Raw genomic sequence first — 10,294 nt, forward strand, 5'->3', positions numbered from 1 at the left:
TACCTTCCCCTCTCTCAGCTCCGGGGCATCCCTCACACACAACCCCCTTCCCCCCTCTCACAGCTCCGGGCATCCCCACACACACCCCTTCCCCCTCTCCAGCTCCGGGCATCCCCCACACACTCCCTTTCCCCTCCAGCTCCGAGGCATCCCCCCAGCCACACACACACCTTCCCCCTCCAGCTCCAGGGCATCCCCACACCACACCCCTCCCCTCCAGCTCCAGGGCATCCCCCACACACACACCCTTCCCCGTTCAGCTTCGAGCATCCCCCCCACACTCCTTCCCCCCTCCAGCTCGAGCATCCCCAACACACACCCTTCCCCTCCACTCCGAAGACTTCCCCCCAACACACACACCATCCCCTCACAGCTCCAAGACATCCCACACACACACACAACACACACCCCTTCCCCGCAGCTCCGAATCATCCCCCCACAAACACACCCCTTCCCCCCTCCAGCCGAGACATCCACACACGCCACATCCGTTCCCCCTCTCCAGCGCCCGAGACATCCCCCCCACACACACACACACGTTCCCCCTCTTCCAGTTTTCAGGGCACCCCCACACACACACTCTTCCCCCCCCCAGTTTTCGGGACAATCCCCCCGCCCACACAATTCACACCCCTTCCCCCTCCAGCCTCCAGGGGGAGGGCTGGCCTGACCGCCGGACAGCGGATCCCGCTCCACGTGGGCTGCCCGGAGAGGAACGGGACGGAACAGACCCTCCCAACGCGGGGGAGGGGCCCCCGGCCCAGTCACGGTTCACCCGGGCGCTGCGCTCCACTCCATCTTGCCGCAGCAGGGCCCAGCCCCAGGTCGCCACGCTGGCGCACAACAACCGCTTCCGGGGTCCCGAGGCGGGACTCTAACCCGCCGTGCCCGTCCACTTCCTCCTCCGTCTCCTCAATGTGGCACTAGCGCTGACCTCCGCTCCTCTTGGGGCGGGGTTCAACAACGCTCCCACCTCGCGTATGGTGGCAGCAGATAGCCCCGCCCACCTGAAGGCGGAGCCCCTTGGAACAATCGCCCGGTTGGCGGGGTTTCCCGGCTCTCCCCAATGGGGGCCCGCTTTTTGTCGCACTGCCACTCGATAGGCGTGGTATACAGCGCAAGCCCCACCCCTTTAAGTTGATACGTCACGGGATCGCCCACTCATCGGCTTCCATTGGTTCCAACCCAGCGTGGCCCCGGCCCCGCCCCCCTCGCTGTGATGGCAGCGCCCGGCTGGCTGCCGCCCTGCGCGCGCAGGTGGTGCGGCGTGGTGGACATGCACACGGGCGGGAGCGCTGCGTCATCGTGCCGGGCGGGCTGGAGCCGGGCCCCGCGGCACCACGCTGGCGGCCCGGCGGCGCCACATGGGCGCGGAGCTGACACGTGCGGCGGCTGCCTGTGCACGAGCCGCGGCGGGCCACCGCGTTACATGTACGCGGCGGTTAGCTGGTGCCTCACGAGCTGCCGGCCGCCAGCTGGGCGCGCTCTCCTGCACGGCCAGGGCTGCAGCACATGTCGGCCACGCCGTGCTGGCGCTGGCCCGCTTCGCGCGGGCGCGGCCTGGTGCGGCGCCGCTCGCCCCGAGACGCGCGGTCACCATCCCTGCCCTGCGGGCCCGTCACCGCCTTCGTGCCCTGGACGGCAGCCAGCGCAGCCGCTCCGCTTCCACAGCGGCCCGCCTTTCGCCGCCGCCGCAGGTACCGCCCGGCGCCCGCCGCCCGCCTGCCTGGGAAGGAGACCCCTGGCGCCTGTCCCGCGGGGCGGGGCGCCCCTCTCTGTGTGACCCACGGGGGCGGCCCCTGAGAGCCTGGCCCCCTGTCCGTGAGCCCCCAGTAATGATGCGAGGTGCCCCTCGTCCGTGTGATCCCGAGCCCCCTTCTGTGGGACCCCCATCCCCTGGAGCCGTGGGGAAGGGTGCCCCTGTTCTCACCCCCCCCCCCGACTGTACGGCCCCCGCGGGTGCAAATGACTGTGCATGACTTACACCACTAAACCCGCTCTGGCTTTCCCCATGTCTCCCCCAGGCTCTCGGTGTGACTGTGTGAGGTAGCTCCACACCTTGGTCAGTGAGGGATGTGGGGCCCACGTGCCTTCACCTATCCCCTTTCCACACACTGCAGAGGGGTCAGGAACAGTGGGGGGGCTGAAAGCTATTGAACCGAGTTGTAAACACTGTATATGAGGGAAACCATTTGAAGCGGGGGGGGGGCTGCTGCACCCTTAGTTCCAGCACCTACGGAGGGGTGTTTCGGGTGCTTTGGTTCTGATGCAACCAGCTTCAAGCATGTGTGCTGGCCCCTTGACTTTGGAAGCAGGTTTCAGTGTCAAAGGGCGTGGCACAGCTCTGGCAGCCAACAGGCTTTCTGCACAAAGGATTGTAGTTTGTGCCCTGCATGTTGCTGCCCCTGAGACCATATTGGGCTAGCAGCCTCCAATTCTGCAAAACACAGTGCATCCTTATTTGTGCGAATCAGATTGGGTAGTTTAAGACTGTGTAAACATTAGTAGTCTGAAGGAGGATGCTTGTCCAAGATTGCAGCCTCTTGAACTGAGTGTAGTTAAGATGATACCACTTTCTGAGTATCAGAGGGGTAGCCATGTTAGTCTGGATCTGTAAAAGCAGCAAAAAGTCCTGTGGCACCTTATAGACTAACAGACGTATTGGAACGTGAGCTTTCGTGGGAGAATACTCGTTTTGCATGCATCCAACGAAGTGGATATTCTCCCACAAAAGCTCATGCTCCAATACGTCTGTTAGTCTATAAGGTGCCACAGGACTCTTTGCCACTTACTGAGATCACTCCAGAAAACAAAGGAATGATTTGTTTTTAACTTTGTATGCTCCACTCATTAAGGGTGGGAGGGGGACAGGCAGGTGAATATTTTGGTAGAGAGAGGGGGATTTTAATGAAGTCTGTACTTACTTTTGACTCCACAGAAGAATAGACCTAACTATGGATCTGCCTGATGTTGAAATTGGTGCCCAGGTCGAGAGGATGAAGAACGCTGCTTTGTAGGGCTCTCTGCAGATGGGCTACCTAATGTGTCTGAGAACCTTTATTAAGTAACAAAAGAGCAGAACTTCGGATAGATTAGAGACTTCACAATACCTGCGATATTTTAGGATGATATGCTATCCCAAATTTGTGTCTTCGCTATTGCATAACCATATTCTGCTTCTGTAAGTACACTAGGAGTCACCCACACTCTTCAGTCTGATAGTCTCCTGCATTTTGCCTTTTCATTTTGCTACTGCATTAATTTCTTTAGCTATTCCGCTTTCTGCCCTCCAGCATCCTATCCTTTCCTTTCCCAGACTCCTTGTACCCATTTTATAGCTTCATCTAATAATCTAGTCTACTCTCTGTCATTTTTTTGGTTTGAGTATTTTAATTTTTCTAATGATTAAAACTCATGACATGATTTCTAGCAACGTGTTCCTTGACTTTCTTGTAGAGTTCTGTGCCACTCTTGCTTTAGCACCTAGCTTTACATCTCACTTCAAGGTAAATCTGACACTGTAATTAAGCTGACTTACCCTACTGTGTGTGTTAGAATCCTGCTGAATTGATAGAATCTGATTGCATTGTTTTGCACTAATAAGCATGAGATAAATGGTCTAAAAAAAAATCTAATACTTCTAGTTTAGAAAGTACAGTCTATATAGTTGGACAAATTCAGCTCAGTAAGGACAAGGACAAATTGTTCCCTGATTTAGAACCCAATCTGACCCGTGGATTTTAACAGGAGAGTTTTTTCCATTGACTTTAATGGAAGTTGGCTCAGGCTCTTATAAGACTTAGCACTTACCTCTCTTTATCCTTTGATGTCAAAGTGCTACAAAAAATTATCCTTGTTACTCTGCTAACAGTTGCATTAAAATCAGCAACATTGTACTGGAGTGTGAATTAGGACACTATTTGGTTTCCCATGTTGGGGGGTCGGGGGGAGGACGGGGGAGATAATGTTACCCATATATGTTCATGCACATTCTGTTTGCTTTCCCTCCCTCTCCTTTTCTGTTTAGATGTGACAGTTGATATTCCTGGCCATGGGAAGGTGGTGATCGATATTGGATATGGCGGTGCTTTCTATGCCTTTCTCAGTGCTGAGAGGTTGGGATTAGATGTTTGTTCTTCAAAGACTCAAGATCTTGTAGATGCAGCAAGTGCAGTAACAGAAGCAGTAAAGAGACAGGTATAGCAGGATGCCAACATACCCCAAATACTTTTCTAACAAAGCAGTAGTAATGCGGGGTTTTTCTTACAGAGGAGACTATTCATGACATTGTTTTACATTCCAGGTATAGCATTCCAGCAAAGAGTAAATATCATATAGACTTTCTCAGGTGTTTGTGGGTGTGACCGTTCTTGCCATGCTTCTGTAGTTTTACGGTTTAGTTAGGGCTTGTATACATTTGTGCTTACTTCAGTATAATTTAAGTCGCTCGGGAGTGTGAAGAAGCTGCCGACACAGCTACCACTGCTGGGGAAGGTGGAGTAATTATGCCAACAGGAGGAACTGTCTTCTGCTGGCATAGAGTGTCTTCACTAGCAGCTACAGTGGCACAGCTGTATCGGTACAGCTGCCCCACTGTAGCCATTCTAGTGTAGACCAGCCCTAATTCAAATTCAGAGCCACGGCTGAGGACTCTGGGGTTGCTGTTGCCAGTCTACTATACTGTCCTGCCTTCTGCATGATTGATCTTACTAAAAAGTGTAATATTAGCATATTTTTAGTTTTGAATTTTGTATTTATATATTCTTAATGACTTCAGGAGCACCCGTATCTAGCACCGGAATGTCTACCGTAGGCTGCTTAAATGTCTGTCGTGTTTATGTGTGTCCCACCTCCCACTCACCGCACACATCCCTGTACAGCCCCAGGCAACAACAGCACATTGATGGTTTGTAGTCAAGCAAACATTAGACCTGAAAAATGCATCTTGAACAGAGCTTAGGAAATCAGTGAAGTCGAGTCTTGAAGAAATAGCTGAGGGTTTGAGTTGCACACAGGAAATTCCACAGTTCCCCAATGTCTGTAGTCTTAAGTGAACACAAGATAAAGAAGTTGCTGTCCTCACTAATGAGCATCAGTTTGTTACCTGTGGGGTAGAAGTAAATCTGCCCAAGAGTACTTAGGTTGGTACATTTATACTTGTGTGCGCCCAGTTTTGTCATCTTGTAAAAATCTTACTGCAATTTAGTTGAAAATATTTGATTGTTGTATGTGTCTGTATATCCATTCTGTGTGTTGTTCCTAGTTTAAACTTCATCACCCTGACAACGAAGAGCTTGCTTTCCTCTATGGTACTATATTAACAGATGGAAAAGATGCATTTAGTGATGAACCGACAACCAACATTTGTGTGTTTGCAGATGCACAGGTATGAAAACATGCTACTTTAAGGGATACAAGATACGTAATCCCTGGTCTGTGTATCTATTAAGAATGAGTTAAATTGAGCTGCTGCTTCTCTCGCTATGCTGCAAAGGCTTTGTCTTTGAAGTGTCATCTGTTCCTTACCCGTAAACTATTTCAGTATAGAATGAAAGCAGGTAAATACTTCTGCAAACATGAGAGAGGCTTTCACTAAGGATTAAACATGAGTTTAGTAGGAAGGACTCTCCCAGCTGTCACATGGGAATGATCCAGAGCAGTGCTTCTCAAAGTCGGGCCGCCGCTTGTTCAGGGAAAGCCTCTGGCAGGCCAGGCTGGTTTGTTTACCTGCTGTGTCCATAGATTCACCCGATCACAGCTCCCACTAGCTGCCGTTCACTGCTCCAGGCCAATGGGGGCTGCAGGAAGCAGCACGGGCCAAAGGATGTGCTGGCTGCTGTTGCTTCCCGCAGCTCCCATTGGTCTGGAGCAGCAAACCGCGGCCAGTGGGAGCCATGATCAGCCGAACCTGTGGATGCGGCAGGTAAACAAACGAGCCTGGCCTACCAGGGGCTTTCCCTGAACAAGCTGCGGACCAACTTTAAGAAGCACTTATGAGAGAATTTAGTTCTAGATTCTGTTAGTGATAATCTGGAAGTGTTACAGACCTGAAAGTAACATGAAGTTTTAATACTTGAGTAGTAATTATGAATATTGTCAAACTAGGATCCCTCGCTCCTAGTATTTTGCCAAACAGAATCAGTCTAAAAGTACCAGAACCCACTTCGTTTTTGTTCTTCTCTCACCCTGTCTATTTGGAGAACCCCAGAGCTAGGAAGTGTGTGTAATGATATGGACTGTAGTGTTGGGGGAGGAGTGTCTCCTTTTATGGTAAAAGATAAAAATAAGCTAATGAACGTTTTTTAAATTAGGTCGACAGAAGTCCTACAGGCTCAGGAGTAACTGCGCGCATTGCTTTACAATACCTTAAGGGTCTCATCCAGCTGAACCAGACCAGAACCTTTAGAAGCAGCACAACTGGTTCCTTATTCACTGGGAAAGCTGTGAAGGCAAGCAGCAGACCTCTTCTTTTCTGTGTGTTTTTCAGGTGTTTTTTGTGAATTTTGTACTCATACCAGTGAGGGAACTAACAGCACAGGCTTAAACCAGGCATAATGCAACTATCTACAAACAGTTCTGCCACCGTAGTCACTTGATCTGTAGCATCCCTATCAGTTCAGTCCTGGGCCTGTTTGAGAAGAGATTGCAAGTCTTGACCCATTGTGTAGGAGAGAAGTGTGTTCTGGATAAATGGGGATGAAGATTCACCTGATGCAGTAATCTTTCCATTGTGATCATAGGCTGTACAGAAAGGAATAAACAGTATGGTGATTAAATTCATGGATGATAGAAAATTGGAAGGAGCTGAGGATGGATGAATAATTAGGAACATTGGCAGAAAATAATACAGATGGGGGGTGAGAAATAATCCAAAACAGACACGAAGTGTGACAAACCAAAGAAGTGGTACTGCTGAAAAGTGACTTGGGGGTCACAGCCAACACCAGATCAGAGATGAACTTGAAGTGAAAATCAGGAGGGGGAAAAAAAAGCGTGCAGTTTTGTGCAGTATATACAAAGGCTTCTCATCAGAGCAGGGCAATATTTCTATGGCTTTAATATAGTTACAGCTGAAAGATTTCCAAACTGGAAGGAGTTGAGTGAAGCGCACCAGCAATGTGGGCTGGTAGGACTGATTTACAAAGAAGATTGGGTTCAGTTGAATGACAATTCAGGAGAGACATAAGAGGCTGCATACATTGGAAGAAGGCAAATGGGATGAACTTGGGATGGGAAAGCTCGTGAATATCAGAAACATTTTCCCAACAGCTATTGGACTAAGAAAAGGAAGGAGCCATATGTCTGGGGCAGACCTGCCACAGATAACTGCTGTTCCATTTCAAGTGCAAAACTATTGATTAACAAAACCAATAAGCAAACCCCATGGTCTTAGGCCATGTCTACACTACCACCTGTGTCGATAAAACTTGTCGTTCAGGGGGCTGAAAAAAACACATGCCTGAGCAACATAAATTTTGCCAGCATAAGTGGTGCTGTGCACGGGGAGGGATAGTTCAGTGGTTTGCACATTGGCCTACTAGACTCACGGTTGTGAGTTCAGCCCTTGAGGGGGGCCACTTGGGATCTGGGGCAAAATCAGTACTTGTCCTGCTAGTGAAGGCAGGGGGCTGGACTCGATGACCTTTCAGGGTCCCTTCCAGCTCTGTGAGATAGGTATATCTCCATATACATATGTCGGCAGGAGAGCTTCTCCTACCGCTGCTCATTGGGGTGGTTTAATTATGTCAACAGGAGCGCTCTCCCCGTTATCATAGAGCAGTTACACAAGAGATCTTACAGCGACGCAGCTGCATGGGTGCCACTGTAAGGTCTCTGGTGTAGACTCAGCCTTAAACTGTGATTTTTCTGTTCCTGTAGCAATAGTGGAGCCTTTCCTTCACTTGCCTTGACTTCCTGGAGCTCCTAGCAGAAGTCGTCATAGGCTACTATTTCAAGTCTTTGATACAGCAGCTATACCCTTCTTGCCTGTTAGCTGATGGCTTGTTCCACGCTAGGTTGGCCTGTGCCATTATCAAGGTGTGGCTTGGTAAGGCCTGGTCTACTCTTAAAAGATAGGTTGACATAGCTAGTCAGTCAGAGGTGTGAAAAAACGTACTCCTGACTGATGTAGCTCTGCTGACGTCTGACCCCCAGTGTAGGTGGGTTATATCTGCGAGTGACTCTATGTAAACAAAAGCCCTATAACTGCAATTGGTCAGAGCTGAGGGACACCCAGAGAAGCAGTGCCATTGGTGACACAATTTTATTGTACTTAGCTACCTACAGTAACTCCTTGCTTTATGTTGTAGATATGTTCCTGAAAAATGCAACTTTAAGCAAAACGGTGTTAAGCTAATCCAGTTTCCCCATAAGAATTGATGGAAATAATGGGGATGGGGTTAAGTCTTTTGGTGAAATTTTTTTTCGCCAAAAGACCTGTATATACACACACACACAGAGTGTGCTTTTTAAACAAACAATTTAATACTGTACACAGCAATGATGATTGTGAAGCTTGGTTGAGGTGGTGGAAGAAGAGGGTGGGATATTTCCCAGGGAATGCCTTGCTGCTAAATGATGAACTAGCAATCCACTGAGCCCTCAAGGATCAACACATTGCTGTTAATGTAGCCTCACACTCTTCAAGGCAGCACAAATGGAGGGAGGAGACACAGCATGGCAGAGAGAGAGAGATGCACACTGTGTGCGAGAGAGAGAGATGCATTGCCCCTTTTAAATATGTTGACCCCACTCTAAGTACACTGCCTTTTTAAGTAGAGCAGCAAGTTGAGGCAGCTGCTGCTGCCAGCAAGCTCTCTTGTCCTGAGCCCTGTCATGTCCCATCCTCCCCTTCCACCCTGTTCTATGGAAATGAGGTTCAGGAGCAGGGGGAGGGGAGTACCCTGACATTAGCACCCTTCTTCCCTCCCCCGCCCTCTCCTCCTTCCTGCCACCCCCCAATTCAGTTTAAAATCTAAACCTTTTCTCTTCTCAGGAAGCAAAGTGTGGTGACTATAACGCTGTTGTAGTAGAAGTCTCAGGAGAAGCCTTTTATACTGGAACAGCAACCTTTGTTGTTGAAGAGGAGGACCCACTGAAATACGGATTTTCTCTAAAGTGACCTTTGCCATCATTCAATTGCCAGCTTTTAAATAGTAACCAATGTAAAAAAGATGATTTTTGTAATCTGTAGGGGGGAAATATAAATACACCATACTTACTTAGCTCATGTTTTCCTAATAGACTGCTGCATCTATGCATGGTTAAAAACAGATTCATTTAAATATCAGAGAGTAGAGCTAAAAAGAACTTTCCTGGTATCATGATTACTTGTATTACAAATAAAGATCACAGGCCACATTATTCTGTAGTGATTAGCATGTGTTATACAAGTCTGGGTCTGTTTGAAACTGCATTTACAATTATATTTCAAATGCTAGATAGTAAACAAAGCTTAGCTTGAAGGGGCAATTTCAAATGTGAATGTATCTTGTAAAGACGTTATGTACTTTAAACTCTGCTTCAGTGCAAGATTTCTATTAAAATGCAGAATTCTGACCTCACATTTTTCTTGTTTTAATTCTTGTAACATGGCCTCAGTCAGTGATCTTAAGTGTTTCGCAGTCATTGTTTTGGCTCATCTGCCCTGACATGGTAGTGTAAAGTGAAATGACGAGAACCTGTCTGGCCACGCTGCTTCCTGGCTCAGATCTCTTAAAAAATACCAGAGCTGAAGTTATCTTTCCTGCGCTACAAACATTACTCGTCAGCGGGTACTTCCACTGACATCCTGTCTCAGGACACTTCGTATTCAGACGCCTTGTCATGACCAACAAGGGGCTACCATGCCTCTGCTTGCTCCTTTCCGTATTCTTGACATTGTGCCTTTTGATATGCTGCCCTCTGCACCTGGAGTAGGCTGGGTCATACTTCGCAAATACTCTTGTCCTTCCAACCCTTTAGCCTCCATTTCTTCAAATATAATCCCTCCTTACTTCTCGATAATCCCCACACTATCTGCAGATAGGTAGTCCAGTGTCCTTTGTTTCAGATAACAAATTAGTTGAGGCAGAGAATGTGTCTATATGGGCTAAATCCTAATCCCAAAGAAGCCAACAGTAAAAATCTGACTTTAGTAGCACCAAGATTGGGACCTGTGTTTGTAAAATGCTATGTATGTTTGTAGCACTACATAAATCAATATGCAATCCATTGTTGTGGTTGGATGCAGGGCCGGCTCCAGGCCCCAGCGCGCTAAGCAAGTGCTTGAGGTGGCATGCTGCGGGGGGCGCTC

General features: G+C 48.8%; 1 protein-coding gene across 1 annotated transcript; it reads left to right on the forward strand.

The window, feature by feature from the left end:
- Window positions 1-1,219: 1,219 nt before the first annotated feature.
- L3HYPDH (trans-L-3-hydroxyproline dehydratase) lies at window positions 1,220-9,563 on the forward strand. Its single transcript, XM_032782374.2, is given in 12 exon segments — window positions 1,220-1,298; window positions 1,301-1,339; window positions 1,342-1,378; window positions 1,380-1,475; window positions 1,477-1,512; window positions 1,514-1,600; window positions 1,602-1,637; window positions 1,639-1,697; window positions 4,028-4,197; window positions 5,264-5,386; window positions 6,312-6,449; window positions 8,996-9,563. Coding segments are annotated over 12 exon segments (1,026 nt in total). The 3' UTR covers window positions 9,122-9,563.
- Window positions 9,564-10,294: the final 731 nt, after the last annotated feature.

This window comes from Chelonoidis abingdonii, chromosome 4, assembly GCF_003597395.2.
Source record: "Chelonoidis abingdonii isolate Lonesome George chromosome 4, CheloAbing_2.0, whole genome shotgun sequence".
Classification (NCBI taxonomy): Eukaryota; Metazoa; Chordata; order Testudines; family Testudinidae; genus Chelonoidis; species Chelonoidis abingdonii.